We start from the raw sequence: 19,700 nt of genomic DNA, 5'->3' as shown, positions 1-19,700 counted from the left end.
GATAGATTGTTTTTACTACAATCCCAAGCTATTTTAGTAATACTGAAGTCATTTAGAGAGTATCTCGGGAAAACAGATAAAAATTATAATAACATCAGATATCAAGTGGTCAGTTTATTTAGGTTGATGGAACAGATAAAAACTAGAAAATTATAACTCACCCAAAAAATAATAGATATAATAAAAAAATAAGAGAATTTTTTTTTAAAAACAATGGTTTATTTAATATGTATTATAATAAATAAAATTTTATATCTAATAGTTGCCAGCAATTTCTTCTAAGAAAACTGTCAATGTCAATATCAAATTTTAATAAAGTTGCCCTTGAAAACAGCACAACCACAAGCTGTTTGATTGAAATAATTCAAATTTCAGAAAAATATTATCTCTTTTTCAACTTTTTTTATCCATTCAAATTTTAATTTGGGAAAAAAAATAATTTAATTTTTTTTATTTTTTTTATTTTTTTTTTTAAAATTTATTATTTTATAATTTTTTATTGGATCAGGTCCAGTGTAAAAATTTATAAAAATATTTGTTATAAAACAATTTAATAATAAATAATTATTTTTAAAAACTAAAATTTAAAATGTCAAATAATCAACAATATGATACCAAATGCTTAGATCACCCATATCAAGATATTATTTCAATATGCTCAAATTGTCCAAACAACACTCCTGTCTGTATTGATTGTATTACTGATATTCATTATGGTCATAATTTTAAAAAATTAAATGATATAAATTTTAGAAATCAAATACAACAAGAATTTAAGGATCAAACAATACCAAAACTAAACAACTATTTAGAAAATAATAAAAAAATATTGGATAAATCAAACAATCACTTTAAACAAATTCAAGATAACCATACAATGAATTATGATAAAATTTTTAAAATATTTAAGGAATTAAAAAATATTATTGATGCAAAAGAAAACGATATCACAAGGTTATTATTAACTAAACTAAATGAAAATACAGATGTAAATGAAATAATAACAACAACAATAGAAAGAAATAATAATATAATTAATAATGCTATTCAATATAATAATTATTTTAATAATGATGTTAATCATAATAATAATAATAATAATAATGGATTTATTGAACTTTTAAAACATAATCATCTATGTAACAATCTTTTATCAAATATAAAAAATAATAACTTACCAGACTATAAAGATACTCAATTAATAATTAAAGAAAATAGTCTCAAATCAATCAAAAATCTAACAAACAGTTATTTAGAATTACTTGATGATGTTTCTTTAGTTAAAAAAGAATTAAAAACACTAAAATGTAAGTTTTAAACATTAAATTATTTATTTTTATTTTGTAAATATAATACTTAAATTAATTCATTTTAATAAAGTGTATCAAAAAGAATTTAAAATTTATGAAGAAGGGTGTGATATTAGTCATTTAAATATTGCATTCCTTGCAATTGGACCTATCGAATGTTTACCCAAAACTATTCCTGATTTAATTCCAGCAACAGTCACACATTTATATTTACAAGATGGCTTTAATCAATTACTCGATTTTATTCCACCCCCTGTACAATATTTGTATTTACATAACATCAAGTATCAATTAATACCTGGTTCAATTCCAGCAACTGTTACACATTTATTTTTACTTGATGGCTTTAATCAATCACTTAATTTTATACCACCCACCGTCCAATATTTGTATTTAGAAAACATCAAGTATCAATTAACACCTCATTCAATTCCAACAACAGTTACACATTTACACTTACAAGATGACTTTGATCAGCCACTTGATTTTATACCACCCACCGTAAAATACTTGGCTTTACAAAACATCAAGTATCAATTAACACCTGATTCAATCCCAGAAACTGTTTTATATTTATATTTACAAGATGGCTTCAATCAATCCCTTGATTTTATACCACCCACCGTACAATACTTGTTTTTAGATAACATTAATTATCAATTAACACCTGATTCAATTCCATCAACTGTTACAGATTTATATTTACAAGATGGCTTTAATCAATCACTTGATTTTATACCACCCACCGTACAAACGTTGTGTTTAGAAAACATCAAGTGTCAATTAACACCTGATTCAATTCCAGCAACAGTTTTACAATTAAAATTACTTGATGGCTTTGATCAACCACTTAATTTTATACCACGTACCCTACAAAGGTTGTATTTACAAAACATCAAGTATCAATTAGTACCTGGTTCAATTCCAGCAACAGTTACACATTTAACTTTACTTGATGGCTTTAATCAACCACTTACTTTTATTCTCCGCACCGTAAAATACTTGTATTTACAAAACATCAAGTATCAATTAACACCTGGTAAAATTCCAAATCATTTAACTTTACTTAAATTTTCTAGTGGTTTCTCTCAGCGTTTTGCCAAAGGTATCATCCCTGGCTCTATAACTCATATTCATATGGAAGATGTGGTCTACCCTTTAGAACCCGACTCCATTTCAAACCCCAAGCAAAAAATTAAATATTATCCCAACTACAAACATCCAAAATTATAATTAGAGCTTAAAAACAAATGGTAGGTAATATGGGTGGGAAAAATAATAAAAAAAAAATTTCTATATTTTTACCACATTTTTATTTTTAAAATTTTTATTTTTTTTTATCATTAATTTAATATATAGTATTGGATCGAGGTTTAAAACTAGGATTGATCATATTTTCTAATGAAAATCCGGTTCCTTTTTCCTAAAATTCGATCCTAAAAAAATCCTTCATAAAAATCGTGTATTTTTAATTATAATAAATAAAAACCATTAATACTTTAATTGTATTTTTATTAAATAATATTTAATATTTTTTATTTAAATTAAAAATTTTTTTATTTTTTATTTTTTTATAAAAATGATGATTTTTGGGTTTTATAATAAAATTTTTTTTTTTTTTTTTAATTAAACTGATGATTTTTGAACATTTTTTTAAAAATAAAAATTTTTTAATATTTTAATATCTTGTAATTTTTTTAAAAATAAAAAAAACTTTATATGTCGTTTTTGAAACTCTTTCGCACATGATAATAAATTTTTCCCACCTCTTACCATATTTCAATTTTTTTGAAAAAATAATATATAGTAAACAAACAAAATGAGGTATTTTTGAAACAGAAGTCACAAGTCGAACTCAAAAATTGGAGTGCATAAATCAAAAGTAGCAAAAACATTAGGAAAGGTAGAACAAACAGGTACAACCAATGACCATAAAGGTCATGGGAGAAAAAAAGTTGGACGAACGTGATTTATGTTTCAATTTTTTAAATTTAATTTGGTATGAACAAAATGGATATGGAACAATATCATAGAAGTCAGTAAGAATTATATTAAAGAGATATAACATAATATATAAAAAGAAAGTTAAGAATCCTTCGTTGATTAGACATAATAGAAGAAAAAGATTTTTTTTGAAGTTGTGCATATAAATTTTATTGTGGAAAAATGAGAAAATTATATGTTTATGGATGAAGTTAAGTTCCAAAATATTGATAATAACCATGGTAGGTCTTCTTGGACTGAAACTAATGTTTTACTATAAATCAAGACAAATGTTAGAAAGGGTGGGGTTAATGAAATATTTTAGGGGAATTTTCTTAATGGTCCAATTTATTTTTTCATTTATCAAATGGATTTTGAACTAAACTATATCTTGAAATTATAAAAAACGATACATAACTAACTTTAGAATAATATGCAGATAAAAATAAAGGGCCTGAGAAGGTGCAAATCATTTGTCATGACAACTGAAGTTAACCTACAGAAAGATAGTGAAAGATTATTTAGAAGAGAATAATATACAAGCTTATCCATTACCACCCTACAGTCCAGTATTAATATAATTGAAAATCTTTGGTTAATTGTTAAAGAAGGGTATCAAAAAAGATGTTTCGTGACCCATCACAAGACCTATTTCAGGTATGTCAAGATGCATTTCATTCAATTGAAAAATCAATTATAGAATCATTATATGAATCTCTCCCTGATCGAATGGATGTAATATTAAAAGCACATGGATATACTAAATATTAATTAATAACAATCATTTATATAAATTTAAAAAAAATACTAATAAATTTTTGAAATTGAAATAAAGGAATAAATATTAAGACCATATTTTATTTTTATTTTTAGCAAATAATCCCTTATGTAAACATTATCTCACAAAATAACCTAAATTATAATCCCTAGTTTTTTTTTAATTTTTTAAGATAGTTATCACAAAAATAATCAATATTTACCATTATTCAAAATTTAATGCAAAAAAAAGTTAAAAATTTGGTGCGCAAACTTGGCTCGCAAAATAATTTTTTTTATTTTTAATATTTTTTTTTAAAATAATTTTTATTGAAGCGGGTTATAAAACAATTAAATAATATATTATTGTAAAAACTAAAATTTAAAATGTCAAATAATCAACAATATGATACCAAATGCTTAGATCACCCATATCAAGATATTATTTCAATATGCTCAAATTGTCCAAACAACACTCCTGTCTGTATTGATTGTATTACTGATATTCATTATGGTCATAATTTTAAAAAATTAAATGATATAAATTTTAGAAATCAAATACAACAAGAATTTAATAATCAAACAATACCAAAACTAAACAACTATTTAGAAAATAATAAAAAAATATTGGATAAATCAAACAATCACTTTAAACAAATTCAAGATAACCATACAATGAATTATGATAAAATTTTTAAAATATTTAAGGAATTAAAAAATATTATTGATGCAAAAGAAAACGATATCACAAGGTTATTATTAACTAAACTAAATGAAAATACAGATGTAAATGAAATAATAACAACAACAATAGAAAGAAATAATAATATAATTAATAATGCTATTAAATTTAATAATGATGTTAATTATAATAATAATAATAATAATAATGGATTTATTGAACTTTTAAAACATAATCATCAATGTAACAATCTTTTATCAAATATAAAAAATAATAACTTACCAGACTATAAAGATACTCAATTAATAATTAAAGAAAATAGTCTCAAATCAATCAAAAATCTAACAAACAGTTATTTAGAATTACTTAATGAAATTTCTTTAGTTAAAAAAAATTTAAAAACACTAAAATGTAAGTTTTAAACATTAAAATATATTTTTATTTTATAAATATAATACTTAAATTAATTCATTTTAATAAAGTGTATCAAAAAGAATTTAAAATTTATGAAGAAGGGTGTGATATTAGTCATTTAAATATTGAACTCCTTGCAATTGGACCTATCGAATGTTTACCCAAAACTATTCCAGCAACAGTTACAGGTTTATATTTACTAGATGGCTTCAATCAATCACTTAATTTTATACCACCCACCGTAGAATGTTTGCATTTAGAAAACATCAAATATCAATTAACACCTGGTTCAATTCCAGCAACAGTTACAGATTTACATTTACAAGATGGCTTTAATCAATCACTTAATTTTATACCACCCACCGTAGAATGCCTGTATTTATATAACATCAAGTATCAATTAACACCTAATTCAGTTCCAACAACAGTTACACATTTAAATTTACAAGATGACTTTGATCAACCACTTAATCTTATACCACCTGCCTTAAAATACTTGGCTTTACAAAACATCAAGTATCAATTAACACCTGATTTAATTCCAGCAACTGTTACAGATTTATGTTTACAAGATGGCTTTAATCAATCACTTAATTTTATACCACCCACCGTACAAACGTTGTATTTACAAAACATCAAGTATCAATTAACACCTGATTCTATTCCAGCAACTGTTACAGATTTAATATTACAAGATGGCTTTAATCAACCACTTAATTTTATACCACCCACCGTACAAACGTTGTATTTACAAAACATCAAGTGTCAATTAACACCTGATTCAATTCCAGCAACTGTTACAGATTTATATTTACAAGATGCCTTTAATCAACCACTTAATTTTATACCACCCACCGTACAACACTTGTATTTACAAAACATCAAGTATCAATTAACACCTGATTCAATTCCAGCAACTGTTACAGATTTAATATTACAAGATGGCTTTAACCAATCACTTGATTTTATATCACCCACCGTACAATGCTTGTATTTACATAACATTAATTATCAATTAACACCTGATTCAATTCCAGCAACAGTTACAGATTTAAATTTACTTGATGGCTTTAATCAACCACTTAATTTTATACCACCCACCATAGAATGCTTGTATTTATATAACATCAAGTATCAATTAACACCTGATTCAATTCCAGCAACAGTTATACATTTATATTTACAAGTTGGCTTTAATCAATCACTTAATTTTATACCACCCACCGTACAATGGTTGTATTTATATAACATCAAGTATCAATTAACACCTAATTCAATTCCAACAACAGTTACACATTTAAATTTACAAGATGACTTTGATCAACCACTTAATTTTATACCACCCACCGTACAATACTTGTATTTACATAACATTAATTATCAATTAACACCTGATTCAATTCCAACAACAGTTACACATTTATATTTACAAGATGGCTTTAATCAATCACTTAATTTTATACCACCCACCGTAAAATACTTGTATTTATATAACATCAAGTATCAATTAACATCTTGTTCAATTCCAGCAACCATTACATATTTATTATTACAAGATGGTTTCAATCAACCACTTAATTTTATACCACCCACCGTACAATACTTGTATTTATATAACATCAAGTATCAATTAGTACCTGGTTCAATTCCAGCAACAGTTATACATTTACATTTACTTGATGGCTTTAATCAACCACTTACTTTTATACCCCGCACCGTTAAATACTTGTTTTTACAAAACATCAAGTATCAATTAATACCTGATAAAATTCCAAATAAAAAGAGAAAAGTATCTTTTTTAAATTAACTTTTTATATATATTTTAGAATGGACTTTTAAATTATAATTTCCATCTTTATAAAAAATGGGGGTATACATATATTCCGGGCACTGTATATATTCAAAAGATCCTTTCACTGGTAGTTAAAGCTAGTTGTTAATACTGATTAAAGTAAACTTTAAGAAAAAATATTCATATAAAATAAATAATATATTTTTTGTAAAATATTATAAAAAATTATAACTTTCTTATTTTTTAAACTATTTAATAACCTTGTATTTTATAATAAAATATTTTTATTTGTTTTATTATTTCAATTATTTCTATTATTATTTGTAAATTATCTAGGGTTTATTTTAATTTTCTTCTTCATTTTCCTCATCAGTATATTCATCTTCCTCATCAGTAAGGTCATCTTCTGATTTTAACGATCTAATATAAACAAAAGTAGCGGTAGATGGAATTAGACGATTTCTAGCTAATCTATTTTTAGTTTCATTGTAAGCAATAACCTTTTTAACTGTTGGTGGAATAACAATAGTTTGATCGAAACCTCTTGAACGGAAAGTAATAGTTTCTACTGATGCTGGGATTACATTTTGTGTAATTGGTTGTGAAAAGTTGGATCTTATGGTGAGATTTATAACTGATGAAGGAATAAAACCAACTGGGATTGCTAAACTGATATTTGGCATGGCAATTGAAAACTCGGTTACTGATGATGGAATAGCAGAATTGGCTTGAATAAATGGTGCAATATTATCAATCTCTAAATGTTTGATTGCTGCTGGTAAATTGAAAGCATGTGAATATTTTCTGAAAAGAACTAAAGATTCAAGAGCATCTGGAAGAACACCATCGAGTGGTTGGTCGAAACTAGCACCCAATGAAAGTGACTTAAGACCTGTTGGAAGATCACCAGCAAAGATTGGTTGATTGAAAGAATAGCTAAAACTTAATTCTAAGAGGCCTTGTGGTAAAATACCAGTAATTGGTTGGTTAAAACCAAAACCTAATACAAGTGATTTTAATGAGTGTGGTAATACATTTGGACCAATTGGTTTTGAGAATTTATTTAAAAATGAAAGGGTTTCAACTGAAGATGGGATGGAGCCTTGGGTGATATCTTGGTCAAACTCGACTGATAAAAATAATTCTTTAAGTTGTGATGGTAAATTAACCAACTTTTTGATTAAACTTGGCCGCCAGGTTTTAAACTTTCTGACTGATGGATGGAATAAGGGTTTCTACTAACTCTTGATCAAAAGAGTATGGAAGGCCTAATGTAAATACACCATTTGGAATAACATTTGCTTTAATTTCTTTTCTGTAGGCTGCTGAGATTGATAAAATCTTTACAGATGATGGGATATCACCGACTTCTAACTCTTCATCAAAATTAATAGCTGCATTTAAAAGGAATTCTCTATCTTCGAATTGAAGTAAACTTTCTCTTGAATTGAAACTAAAACATTTTGGTTTTTCACTCTTCCATTCATTAATTTCTTTTCTAATAACTTTATTTCTATATAATTTTAAAAAGATATCGCCACCACTCTTAACAATTGGTTCCATTTTATATGAATAGGATAATAATAATAATATATAATATGTATGTTAATAAATTGAAAAAAATAAATGAAATGATTTGAAAAAAAAAAACATTTTTATATCAAAAAAAAAAGAAAAAATAAATAAAAAATATAAAAAACTAAAATAAAATAAAATGATTATTAACGAAAAAAAAATGGTATTGGACTGGTGTTAATGATCAAATTAAAAACAACTTAGTTATTTGATATATTTAAAGCTCGAAAAAAAGTATGATTTTTTAATTTTTAATTTTTTTCTTTTTAATCTGTCTTATTTAATCATCACTTTCATTATTTATTCACTTATCATTATCGTAATATTGGTGAACATAATGATAATTAAATTTTTTTTTTTTTTTTTTTTTTATATAAATAATTTTTTTTTTTTTTTTTTCAAAATCCAAAAAATTCAAGTAATTTTTGAAAAATTGAGTTTTCTTTGTTTGAAACATTTTTTAAAAGACTAATTTATTCGAAAAGAAAAAGGTCAACACGAAAAAATATAAAAAAAACTGTTTATAAAATAAATATTTTTAATATTTATTAATTTATTTAATAATTTTTTTTTTTTTTTTTGATTTGTTTTAATTATGAGTCTACTCTAAATTCGCAATAAATGAAACTACTGTATATTGAGATATCTGAAAATGAGTTGTAAACTAAATCCCCTAAGTCATGTCCATAAATACCATAACGACCATGAGATTGATCACGATTTAACATTCCTTCTATGTGTCCTGGGTTTCCCACCTGGCTTTCTTCCTCTTTATATATCCATTGATAGGCGCTAGTGTAAATTGCTAATAGCTCGATATTTGATAATGGAACTGATGAGTCTGGTCTAACTACTTTAATAGTTGCTGGTTGATCAAAATATCCATTTATATAACAATAAACTTCTTTAATATTATCTTTTATTATTGTTTCTTTAACCAAGTCATCTCCGTTAGTGCTAATTTCTGGTGATGCTTGATCCAACCCAACATCAATCCTCCATTGTGCATCTTCTATTAATTTATTTTTAAATACTTGAATTGAACTTGCATCAGACTTGGGTCCACCAATTGCTTTAAAAATATTTTTTAATTTATCTGATGGTTCTGAATTTTTAATTAAATCAATTTCTTCTGGTGTAGCATCACTATATTGTAATTTATCCATTGTTTTAAAAATAACTGTTATGAAAGAAAAATATATAAAAAAAAAAAATTAAAAAAAAATAAAAAAAAAAAGATTTTTTTTTTTTTGTTTCAAAGTATCCTTTTTGTTTCAAAGAAATTAATATTTATTTGGAAAAAGTAGAAATATAAATATAATTTATTGATTTATGATTTGTTAATTTACATTAAAAAATTTTATTGTTATTATTAAAATTTTAAATCCTTCCAATATTAACTAAATATTGATTATTTTAAATCTATAACAGAGAAATGCTACCCAATGGAGGTAATAATTATACGTGAGGAAAAATATATGATTTGATTTTGATTTTGATTTTGATTTTGATTTTGATTTTGATTTTGATTTTAAATTGTTATTAAATTTAATTTTAACATTGAGAAATATGAGGAGTTTTTTGATTAATTTCATATGGTAACTTAATAATTCTACCTTTTACAATATTTTCTAAACCTTCACCAGCATAAGAAGTTAATGGGGATACTTCACAAATTTGAGATTCATCTAAATCAACTTTACCACCAGCAGCTTCTATATAGGTACGATGTAAATGGCAAATATCACGAAGACAAGTTTCTGGTGAATCTGCAGGAATTGGCATACCAGCACAGTTTTTTAATGGGGAAAATTCTTCAGAACGATCGATTTCTAAGCAAACCATTTTATGAGAGAATGGGAAAACGTCAAAGATGAATTTTTCAAGTTTCCAACCATTTGGTTGTGGTGGTGTTGAACGTGAACCATTTTCATCAGCAGTTGGAATCTTTTTAAAAGCAACATGATATTTCAAATCATCTAAATGTTGTTTTGCGATTCTATCAAGAAATTCGAATGAAAATGCATTAATGCAAATATGTGCATAATTAAATACCAATTTATTATTTGAATCTCTTAAATATTTTGACTCTTTATCAATTTCGCTATATTCCAATACAAATGGTTTACCTTCTCTGACTGCCATAACTCCAACTGGTTCCTCTGGATCTTTCTATAATAATAATAAATTTTTTAGATTAATATTATTTAACTGTTATTATTTATAAATAATTATATTTATATATACCTTTGAAACTACTTTAGCAGCACAATCAGCTTTTTGTTCATGCATACAACCAATAAATACAGGATCGGCCATTTTAATTAAAATATTATCAACACAATATTGAGAGATGTATTCGATGCCCTTCTTACGCATATCATCTAAAGCACCTGAGGTTTGAAGAGTTTTAAATAAACCACCATTACCATTTGGAGAGAGTGAAATCTTTGAACGACTTTCATTAATAATTTTACCTTCTGGAGTGATACATGGAATCATTGGTTGACAAAAGAAAAAGAATGATTCTTTTTTTAAACCAAAATAGTCGTGTCTATCAAAGAATTTAATAGTTTCGTGATGGGTGGCGTCACTTGTCATAATATACCATTGAATGGGTTTTGTATCATCATAATCTGGGCATCTTTGGCTTACTAATGATTGTAATTTTAATACTCTTTCTGCTTGTAATTGGAAGAGTGATTTCTTTGATGGTAATCCAACATCATAAAATCCTTTTGGGAATGCTGTACCTAATCTAGTTGCTTGTCCACCTGCTAATAATAAAATACCAACTTTACCTTGACTAATTAGTTCAAATCCAATTTGTTCCCATCTTTTCTTATCTTCCTCTTTAATTTTATCTAATGTCATAACATTATCAAAATGTTGATATGATAATATAACTTTTTGATTAACTAGAAAATAATAAATAAAAAAAGTATTAGTAATTGATTATATTTTTAAATAAGAAAACAAAAACTAAATGTTACCTTTATCCTGTACTACTCTTTTATAATCCCTGTTAACCTCTTTAACATCGATTGATCTTATATCATTTTCAAATTGTTTTTTTTCTTCATTTGTTAATCCATCAAACCAATGAAAAACATGTCCTTGACCTTCCTCGATCCATTGATTTCTAATATCATCAATTGAAATAGTATCCATGATTGATTTTAATATATTATTATATTATAAATAAATAAATAAATAAATAAAAAGTTAAAAAAAAAAAATAAGTAACTACACAATTTATATACAAAAAAAAAAAAAAAATTAAAATTAATAAAATTAAATTTAAACAAGTAAAAGTAAATAAATATTAAAAAAATAAATTAAACAAATTAAAAAATTATTCTATATTTATTATGTGTGTGTGGGTGTGTGTGTATGTGTTTATATATTTTTTATATTTGTATTTATGTGTTAAAGGGTTATTTAAAAATGTATGTATTTGATATAAATTATTTTTTAATATTAAAAATAATATTATCACAAAAAAAGTTAAAAAAAAAATATTGCGAGCGAAATGTTGATTGTCATGTTTTTTCAAAAATATTTTATTTTTTTTTTTTTTTTTTATTTTTATTTTTATTTTTATTTTTTTTTTTTTATTTTTATTTTTTTAATAATTTTATTTTTTTTTTTAGAAAAGGATACAACATAAATAGAAAACATATTTATAAATATCCATATTTAAAAATATAAATATAAATTTAAACACACTTTGCTTAAATAAATAAAATAAATAAAATGAATCCAATTATGACATAATTTATTGGAAAATAAAACTAATGTCATAATCTGGTTGTCCACAGACTTTTTTTTTTTTTTTTAAATATGTATTTTTTAAAATTATTTTATTTTTTTTTTTAAATTTTTCTTTTTTTTTTTTTTTTTAAAATAAAAATTTTAAATTTTTTTTTTTCATTTAAATATCTTTACGACACATAATTATCAATAAAACTAATAATTATATTATTACATTTATTAAAAATATCTTTATGTTTAGTCGTTTATTAATTAAAAATAATAATAATATATTTAAATCACTTACTTGTAATAACTACATTAATTTTAAAGTTAATAATCTAATAAATAAAAGAACCTTCACAGCAAAGATGACAACCTCAGAAAATATTACAATTGGTGATGAATTTAAAGGACACAATGAAACACAAATTCAATTAATGAAAGAAGAGTGTATTATTGTAGATAATAATGATGTAGCACTTAAACCAGGTTCAAAAAAAGAAACACATTTAATGGTTAATATTAATCAAGGTTTACTTCATCGTGCTTTCTCAATATTTTTATTCAACAAAGAAGGTAAATTATTACTCCAACAAAGAGCATTAGAAAAAATTACATTTCCAGGTTATTGGACAAACACTGTTTGCTCCCATCCACTTTGGATCCCAGAAACTGAATTAAAAGAAGAAAATGCATATGGTGTAAGATGCGCTGCCAAAAGAAAATTAAATCACGAATTAGGTGTACCATTAAATGAGGTAGATATTGAAGATTTCACCTTTATGACCAAAATACATTATAAATCAGAATCAAAAGAAGATCCAAAATGGGGTGAACACGAAAGTAAGTTTAAAACATTGTTATTATAATAATAAAAACAAATAAATAAATAAAAATTATCATTATAATTTATTAATATCATTTATTTTTATTTAGTCGATCATATCTTAATCGCTCAAAAAGACCATGTTACTATTAATGCAGAACCAAATGAAGTTATGGATTATAAATATGTATCAAAAGAAGAATTACAACAAATGTTTGAGGATGAAGATAACGGTAAAATCAAATTAACTCCATGGTTCAGATTAATTGCTGTAAATCATTTAAATAAATGGTGGGATAATTTACATGACTTAAAGCCATTAGTAGAACCAACCAACACAATTCACAGATATTAAATAGTTTTTAATTAAAAAATTTAAAAATAAAATAAATTTTAGTTTTTTTTTTTGGTTTTTAAATTTACTTTATTTTTACGCAATATACTTTTTATACAAAAAAATTCTTTTTTAAATTTTATAATATCAATAACAACTATAGGGTTAATTTAAAGTTCCAATTGGTTTTTTTTGAAGTGATTCTAATTCAGAATCAAAGATTTGGTTAATTTCGTTTGAAACTTCTTCAACTGTTCTATTTGCATTGATAACTTTCCATGATGGTCTCTTTAATTTTTCTTCATAGATTTGCTTAATTTTCATTTGGAATTCGACCTTTTCATAACGCTCGCCACCGTAATCACCTCTTTTAGTGGCATCTTCGGTTGACATTGAAAGATAGAAAACAATATCTGGTTCTGGTAAACCTTTTTCACAACTATAGCACCAATCGACATCAATACCTTTGGCTGCGGTATATGCAACACCACTATATGAATATCTATCTACAACAATATTTGTACCACTATTTAATAACTCTAAAATTGAATCTCTAAAGAAAATAGTAATTATTAATATATGATGATTATTATAATTGTTATAATAAAATGATTACTAACTTTGCTTCCCAACGATTTGAAGAGAATAAAAGATGTAATGCTCTATCATCCATATTTGTAGCATTTTGAAGATATTGGTTAAGAATTTGACCAATTGGAGTTGTACGGTCAGGGAATCTTAATGATTTAGTTGGAAGATTTCTACTGTTGGAAATATGGTTGGTTAAGGATTGAACTTGTGTTGATTTACCAACTCTATCTGCGCCTTCAAATAAAATAAATAAACCTCTTTTCATTATATTCATTCTATTATCCTCTTGTATTGAAATCATTATTTTTTTTTTTAATATTTTAATTAGTGTTTTATTATTATTTTTATGTGTTTTATTATTCGAAAAAATAAAAAAAATAAAAATTTTCCCTCTTGAATTTCAAAATTTTGGCTGTGAGAAAATAAAAAATTTAAATTTAAAACCAAGAGGGAAAATCAATATAACCGTTAATATTACCAACATCGTTATTTTTATTTCTAGTTACCTTTACTAAAATCTTAATGACCAAACAATAAGCTATAAAAATAAATTAAAAAAAATAAATTAAAAAAATGATAAAAAACAAAAAAAAATAAAAAATAAAAAATAAAAATTTTTTAATAAAAAAAAAAAAAAATTTGTATCTTTACCTAATTTTTAGTTTTATAGTTTTTTAATTTAAAAAAATAAAAGAAAATACAATTCGAACGATTTATTAATTTTTTTTTACAAATATTGTAATTTTATTTATTGAATATATATTTTAATAAATTATTTGATTAACTTAAACCAATAACTTTACCAGTATTGGTATCAATATCAATTTCATAAAAACATGGACGAGTTGGTAAACCTGGAATAGTTTGCATTGTGCCTACTAATGGATAAATAAAACCAGCACCAATGGAAGCACGTACATCACGAATTGGTAAGGTAAAACCAGTTGGAACACCTTTCTTTTCTGGATCGTGGCTAAGTGAAAGATGAGTTTTAGCCATACAAATTGGAAGCTTATCAAAGCCTTGTTTGGTGTATAATTGAATTTTAGCTTCGGCATCGGCACTAAATTCAACACCATCAGCACCATAAATTTCTTTTGCGATGGTTTCAATCTTTTCTTTAATTGAAAGATCTAATGGATAGAGGTATTTAAAGTTATCTTTGTTTGTTTCTTTACAGGCATTTTCAACAGCTTTAGCTAATTCGATAGCACCATTACCACCTTCGGCCCAATGGTCACACATAACTGCAGAGTTAGCACCAGCTTTCATTGAAAGGTCTACTAAAAGTTGAACTTCTTTATCACTATCAGTTGAGAATTTATTGACTGCAACGACTACACCGACACCAAATTTCTTGAGGTTTTTAATGTGATGAGAAAGATTTTCAATACCTTTTTCTAAAAGTTCTAAATTTTCATTGGTATAAGCTTTATCTAATGGAGTACCAGCAACAACTTTTGGACCACCACCGTGCATTTTAAGAGCTCTAATAGTAGCAACAATAACAGCACAATTTGGTTTTAAACCAGATGAACGACATTTGATGTCAAAGAATTTCTCTGCACCAATATCAGCACCGAAACCAGCTTCAGTAACTACATAACCATCTTTACCAGCGAGTTTAAGGGCGATTTGATCAGCAATAATTGAAGAGTTACCGTGAGCAATATTAGCAAATGGACCAGCATGAACTAAAACTGGTGTACCTTCAAGTGTTTGCATAAGAGTTGGCATAATAGCGTCCTTCATTAAAACTGTTAAAGCACCACCAACACCAAGATCATCGGCAGTAACTGGTTCACCAGCTCTACTTGGGCCAACAACCATACGACCTAAACGTTCTCTCATATCTGATAAACTTGTGCAAAGAGCTAAAACAGCCATAATTTCAGAGGCAACAGAGATATCGAAATTTGTTTTTCTTGCGAAACGTTGTTCTTCTTTACCTTGACCAACAGTGATACCACGAAGGAAACGATCGTTGGTATCTAAAACACGATTCCAAGTAATTAATTCTGGATCAATATCTAAACGAACAAATCTTGAGATTTCTTCTTCTGTTAAAGTATTTGGGTCGGTTTTATTGATACCTAATTTAACCAAACGACGAATCATAATTGGTGAGAATTTACGACTGCCATCTTTAGCTTCTGGACAAAGACGTTTCCAAAGTTGAGCATCGGTTTGGGTTGATTCATGGAGAATACGAGTGTCAATAGCAGCAGATAATAAATTATTGGCAGCAGTGATAGCATGGATATCACCGGTCATATGTAAATTGAACTCTTCCATTGGAATAACTTGTGAATAACCACCACCAGCTGCTCCACCTTTAATACCAAATGTTGGACCTTGTGATGGTTGACGAATACAAGCAAATGACTTTTTATTGAGGTGGGCACCTAAAGCTTGACATAAACCAATAGTTGTAGTTGATTTACCTTCTCCTAATGGGGTTGGATTAATACCAGTGACTACAACATAATTACCATTCTCTGCATCTTTTAAACGATCGATTGTGCTTAAATTAACCTTAGCTTTGTATTTGCCATAAAAATCGATTTCATCTTCTAATAAGCCAATATGTTCTGCAATCTTCTTAATTGGTAATGGAACGGCTGATGATGCAATATCAATATCGCTTGGTACTGGTTTAACTAAATTTAATTTTGGATATTCGAATGACATTTTATTTAAAAATATGTATATACAAAAAAAAAATTAATTTATATAAATAAAAAAAAAAAAATTAAAAAATTTAATAAATTAAATTTAATTAAGTGTGTTGTATATATTAAATGAAAAAACAATAATATTTACAAAAACGAAATTTTAAAATGAAAAAAAAAAAAATATCAAAAAAAAAAAAAAAAATAATAATTCCAAAATTTAAATATAAAAAAAAAAAAAAAAAAAAAAAAAAAGATTTAATTTATATTTGAATTGAAATTAAATTTATATATAGGAATCCTCCCTTTGTTCTTTGAAAAAAAAGAAATATTGTACTATACTTGCAAGAAATAGCAATTATTAATTTTATTTAGTTGAGTTATATTTTATATTTAGATTCAGTTTGTGGGGAAAAGTATTTTTTATTTGTAGTATTATTTTAAATTTAAATAAAAATAATCTATACACACACTTTTAAATATCTTCATTTATAAAAACCATACGATTTGTTTAAATAATTTACTATTTCAATACAAATAGATTTTTTTATAACGCACACAAAAAATTTAATTTTTTTTTTATTTTCTTTAATTTTTTTTTAAAAAAAAATTAAAATTTTATTTAATTTTAATAAAAAAAAATAGTCAATATTTTTTAAAAAAAATAAAAAAACAAAGAAATAACACAAATTACACATTACATTCAGATTTCTTTTTTGTTTTATATTATTAATCTACACCAAAATAAATTATATTATACATATCAGAATATATTAAATACAAAAAATAAAAAACAATAGTATTATTTGTTATATAAAATGGGTATTAATTTTAGTTGTTTACCTGACTATTCACAACAACAACAAACTCAACCAGATAAACCACATAAAGGACCAGTAGCATTTATTGATGCAACTGAGCAAGTTTCAAGACCAAAAGTAACAACTCTGGATAAATTTGATTTTGGTGATGATGAAGATGATATAACAACAACACAAACCAAACCAGCCACAAATAAAAATACAAATATTACATCAACAACAATAAATAATAATAATAATACAAATAATATAGCTAAAAAAGATATAGAGCCAAATAATAATAAATACAGCGAGGAAGAAGAGGAGGAGGAGGAAGAGGACGATAATAAACCAACAAATAACAATAATAACAATAATACATCAACCAATTTAGCATCACCAGTAAAAGATTTATCAAATGTTCCATTAAGTACCCCAGCAAAATCAGCTATGACACTCGGTGGTTTAAAAAAACCATTGGCACCAAAACAAACTCTTTCCGAAGAGCAATTAAAAGAATTACAACAAAAAAATAAACAAATCATTGAAAACCAAAAGAACCAACCACCACAACCAACAATTATTCAACAAAAAGAAGAAGAAGAGGAAGAGGAAGAGGAAACCACCAATACTGAAAGAAATAATATACAAAATAAATATTGGTCACAAGACGATAGTAATGAATCCTTAAAGTCACCAGAGAAACCTGTAGGTGATTGGGACGACGATGAAATTTCATTCGGTGATGATTTTGACCAAGACACCACACACGTTGAACCACCACCAATCGATGACGACAATGAAGATACAACTACCCCTGCCACCACCAACGTTTTTATTCCAACACCAAAAAAATCATCTATCATTTGGAATGATGATGATGGATTCGAATAGAAATAACATTTAAATATTTATTAATAAACATATTACATTTTTTGTATAAAATTTTTTTTTTATAAAATTCTTTTTTGTTTTGTTTTTTTTTTTTTTTAAAAAATTTTTTATTATTTTATTGTATTAATTTAATTTATTTATTTATTTTATTGTTGTTGTTCTTGTAATTCTTCAGATGGTGTCTCTTTAACTACTGGTTTTATTTTTTGTTGAAGTTTATATTTAATTGGTGTATTAAGAATAGATTCATAATCTCTTCTAACTTTTTGTGGTCTAACTTTTTGCATAATTGAAGCTTTTTCAGTTGAAGATGGGGTACGAAGACTACCATCAATGCCTTGAATTAAAACCATTGGATCTGGATTAACTTTTTTAGTGATTGCATTTCTAGAGGTATCAACAAAGACGACATTTTTCTTTCTTGGTACAACAAAGGTTGGACCTCTAAAGTAGAGTGGTTTATCTGGATAAGATTCTGGGATTTGAGTTGGAATTTCGTGAATTGGATCTGGTCTACCATTGATATTTCTTGATTTAGATTTGGTAGTGGAGGTCTTATAAGCTCTATTAAGAGTATGTGCATTGTGACCAATTGGTGAATAATAGTTTGGATCGTCTTTACTTTGTTTTTGATGTTCATCTTCACAAAAGTCATCAGCTGAATCATCCATACGATAACCAACATCATAACCATAATCAGACAAAACAACATTCATTTCTTCGTCGTAGGTGCCATTTGCCTTTTCCATTTTTTCAATTTCGATGAAACGAATGATAGCTACAATACGACCTGGATGAATTTTGAAAGCTTGTGAAAGACGTTTAATATCCCAAAATTCTGGATCTGCTTTGTGGAGATCATAAATTTCGTATTTAATATATGGGAATAATGGTGGTAAGGTGTCTAAAATTAAATCTTCTAATTCGGTTAACATTGTTTGATATTCTAAATCTTCCATTTCTCTAAGATCAATTTCATCTTCGTCTTTATCTAAATCTTTTTTTTCATTTTCTTTGCCTTCAATAACTTTGTCTTCTGTTAATGAGACATCGATATTTGATAAATCTGAATAATTTTCTTTGTGAAGATCCCATTTTTCTCTATAATAAAGACTTGGATGTGTTTTTGAGTTGATACCTTTTATTTCATTTCCTGATTCGCCTTCAATTTCTGTTGGTTGTGTTGAAAATCTTCTTATAGTGTTTCTATTTAAAGCACAGGTTGAAAGTGTTTTAAATGATCTAATAATTTTATTATTACTGTTATTTCTAAACATCATTTTTATATATGATTTATTATTATTCTATTTTTTAT

General features: G+C 25.5%; 10 protein-coding genes across 10 annotated transcripts; 4 read left to right on the top strand and 6 right to left on the bottom strand.

Moving 5' to 3' along the window:
- Nucleotides 1-589: 589 nt before the first annotated feature.
- On the top strand, nt 590-2,543 carry DICPUDRAFT_150826 (uncharacterized protein; the record flags this gene model as incomplete). Its single annotated transcript, XM_003286781.1, has 2 exons — nt 590-1,307; nt 1,381-2,543. The coding sequence occupies 2 exons, from the start codon at nt 590-592 to the stop codon at nt 2,541-2,543; spliced, it is 1,881 nt and encodes a 626-aa protein (XP_003286829.1).
- Nucleotides 2,544-4,436: 1,893 nt separating this feature from the next.
- DICPUDRAFT_150824 (uncharacterized protein) lies at nt 4,437-6,952 on the top strand (the record flags this gene model as incomplete). The annotated part of the gene is made up of 2 exons (XM_003286780.1): nt 4,437-5,142; nt 5,214-6,952. The coding sequence occupies 2 exons, from the start codon at nt 4,437-4,439 to the stop codon at nt 6,950-6,952; spliced, it is 2,445 nt and encodes an 814-aa protein (XP_003286828.1).
- A 329-nt stretch (nt 6,953-7,281) lies between these two features.
- Nucleotides 7,282-8,500, bottom strand: DICPUDRAFT_150823 (uncharacterized protein; the record flags this gene model as incomplete). The annotated part of the gene is made up of 2 exons (XM_003286766.1): nt 7,282-8,066; nt 8,152-8,500. The coding sequence occupies 2 exons, from the start codon at nt 8,498-8,500 to the stop codon at nt 7,282-7,284; spliced, it is 1,134 nt and encodes a 377-aa protein (XP_003286814.1).
- A 605-nt stretch (nt 8,501-9,105) lies between these two features.
- DICPUDRAFT_150822 (uncharacterized protein) lies at nt 9,106-9,678 on the bottom strand (the record flags this gene model as incomplete). Its single annotated transcript, XM_003286765.1, has 1 exon — nt 9,106-9,678. One exon carries the CDS (start codon nt 9,676-9,678, stop codon nt 9,106-9,108), a length of 573 nt encoding a protein of 190 aa, XP_003286813.1.
- Nucleotides 9,679-9,836: 158 nt separating this feature from the next.
- Nucleotides 9,837-11,759, bottom strand: DICPUDRAFT_47028 (uncharacterized protein). Its single transcript, XM_003286764.1, has 3 exons — nt 11,506-11,759; nt 10,760-11,430; nt 9,837-10,684 (listed from the first exon to the last, which is right to left on the bottom strand). The coding sequence occupies exons 1-3, from the start codon at nt 11,681-11,683 to the stop codon at nt 10,067-10,069; spliced, it is 1,467 nt and encodes a 488-aa protein (XP_003286812.1). The 5' UTR covers nt 11,684-11,759; the 3' UTR covers nt 9,837-10,066.
- An 877-nt stretch (nt 11,760-12,636) lies between these two features.
- DICPUDRAFT_87320 (isopentenyl-diphosphate D-isomerase) lies at nt 12,637-13,449 on the top strand (the record flags this gene model as incomplete). The annotated part of the gene is made up of 2 exons (XM_003286779.1): nt 12,637-13,111; nt 13,205-13,449. 2 exons carry the CDS (start codon nt 12,637-12,639, stop codon nt 13,447-13,449), a joined length of 720 nt encoding a protein of 239 aa, XP_003286827.1.
- A 56-nt stretch (nt 13,450-13,505) lies between these two features.
- DICPUDRAFT_97517 (uncharacterized protein) lies at nt 13,506-14,382 on the bottom strand. The gene is made up of 2 exons (XM_003286763.1): nt 14,049-14,382; nt 13,506-13,981 (listed from the first exon to the last, which is right to left on the bottom strand). The coding sequence occupies exons 1-2, from the start codon at nt 14,318-14,320 to the stop codon at nt 13,594-13,596; spliced, it is 660 nt and encodes a 219-aa protein (XP_003286811.1). The 5' UTR covers nt 14,321-14,382; the 3' UTR covers nt 13,506-13,593.
- Nucleotides 14,383-14,456: 74 nt separating this feature from the next.
- On the bottom strand, nt 14,457-16,807 carry DICPUDRAFT_97516 (formate-dihydrofolate ligase; the record flags this gene model as incomplete). Its single annotated transcript, XM_003286762.1, has 2 exons — nt 14,805-16,807; nt 14,457-14,557 (listed from the first exon to the last, which is right to left on the bottom strand). Exons 1-2 carry the CDS (start codon nt 16,708-16,710, stop codon nt 14,457-14,459), a joined length of 2,007 nt encoding a protein of 668 aa, XP_003286810.1. The 5' UTR covers nt 16,711-16,807.
- Nucleotides 16,808-17,509: 702 nt separating this feature from the next.
- DICPUDRAFT_77682 (uncharacterized protein) lies at nt 17,510-18,385 on the top strand (the record flags this gene model as incomplete). Its single annotated transcript, XM_003286778.1, has 1 exon — nt 17,510-18,385. One exon carries the CDS (start codon nt 17,510-17,512, stop codon nt 18,383-18,385), a length of 876 nt encoding a protein of 291 aa, XP_003286826.1.
- Nucleotides 18,386-18,531: 146 nt separating this feature from the next.
- DICPUDRAFT_150816 (uncharacterized protein) lies at nt 18,532-19,665 on the bottom strand (the record flags this gene model as incomplete). The annotated part of the gene is made up of 1 exon (XM_003286761.1): nt 18,532-19,665. One exon carries the CDS (start codon nt 19,663-19,665, stop codon nt 18,532-18,534), a length of 1,134 nt encoding a protein of 377 aa, XP_003286809.1.
- Between the last annotated feature and the right edge of the window lie 35 nt (nt 19,666-19,700).

The sequence above is a fragment of the Dictyostelium purpureum genome, assembly GCF_000190715.1.
Source record: "Dictyostelium purpureum unplaced genomic scaffold DICPUscaffold_80, whole genome shotgun sequence".
Taxonomy (NCBI): Eukaryota; Evosea; class Eumycetozoa; order Dictyosteliales; family Dictyosteliaceae; genus Dictyostelium; species Dictyostelium purpureum.
The sequence above is the reverse complement of the archived record's forward strand: the minus strand, read 5'-3'. Positions and strand labels throughout refer to the sequence as shown.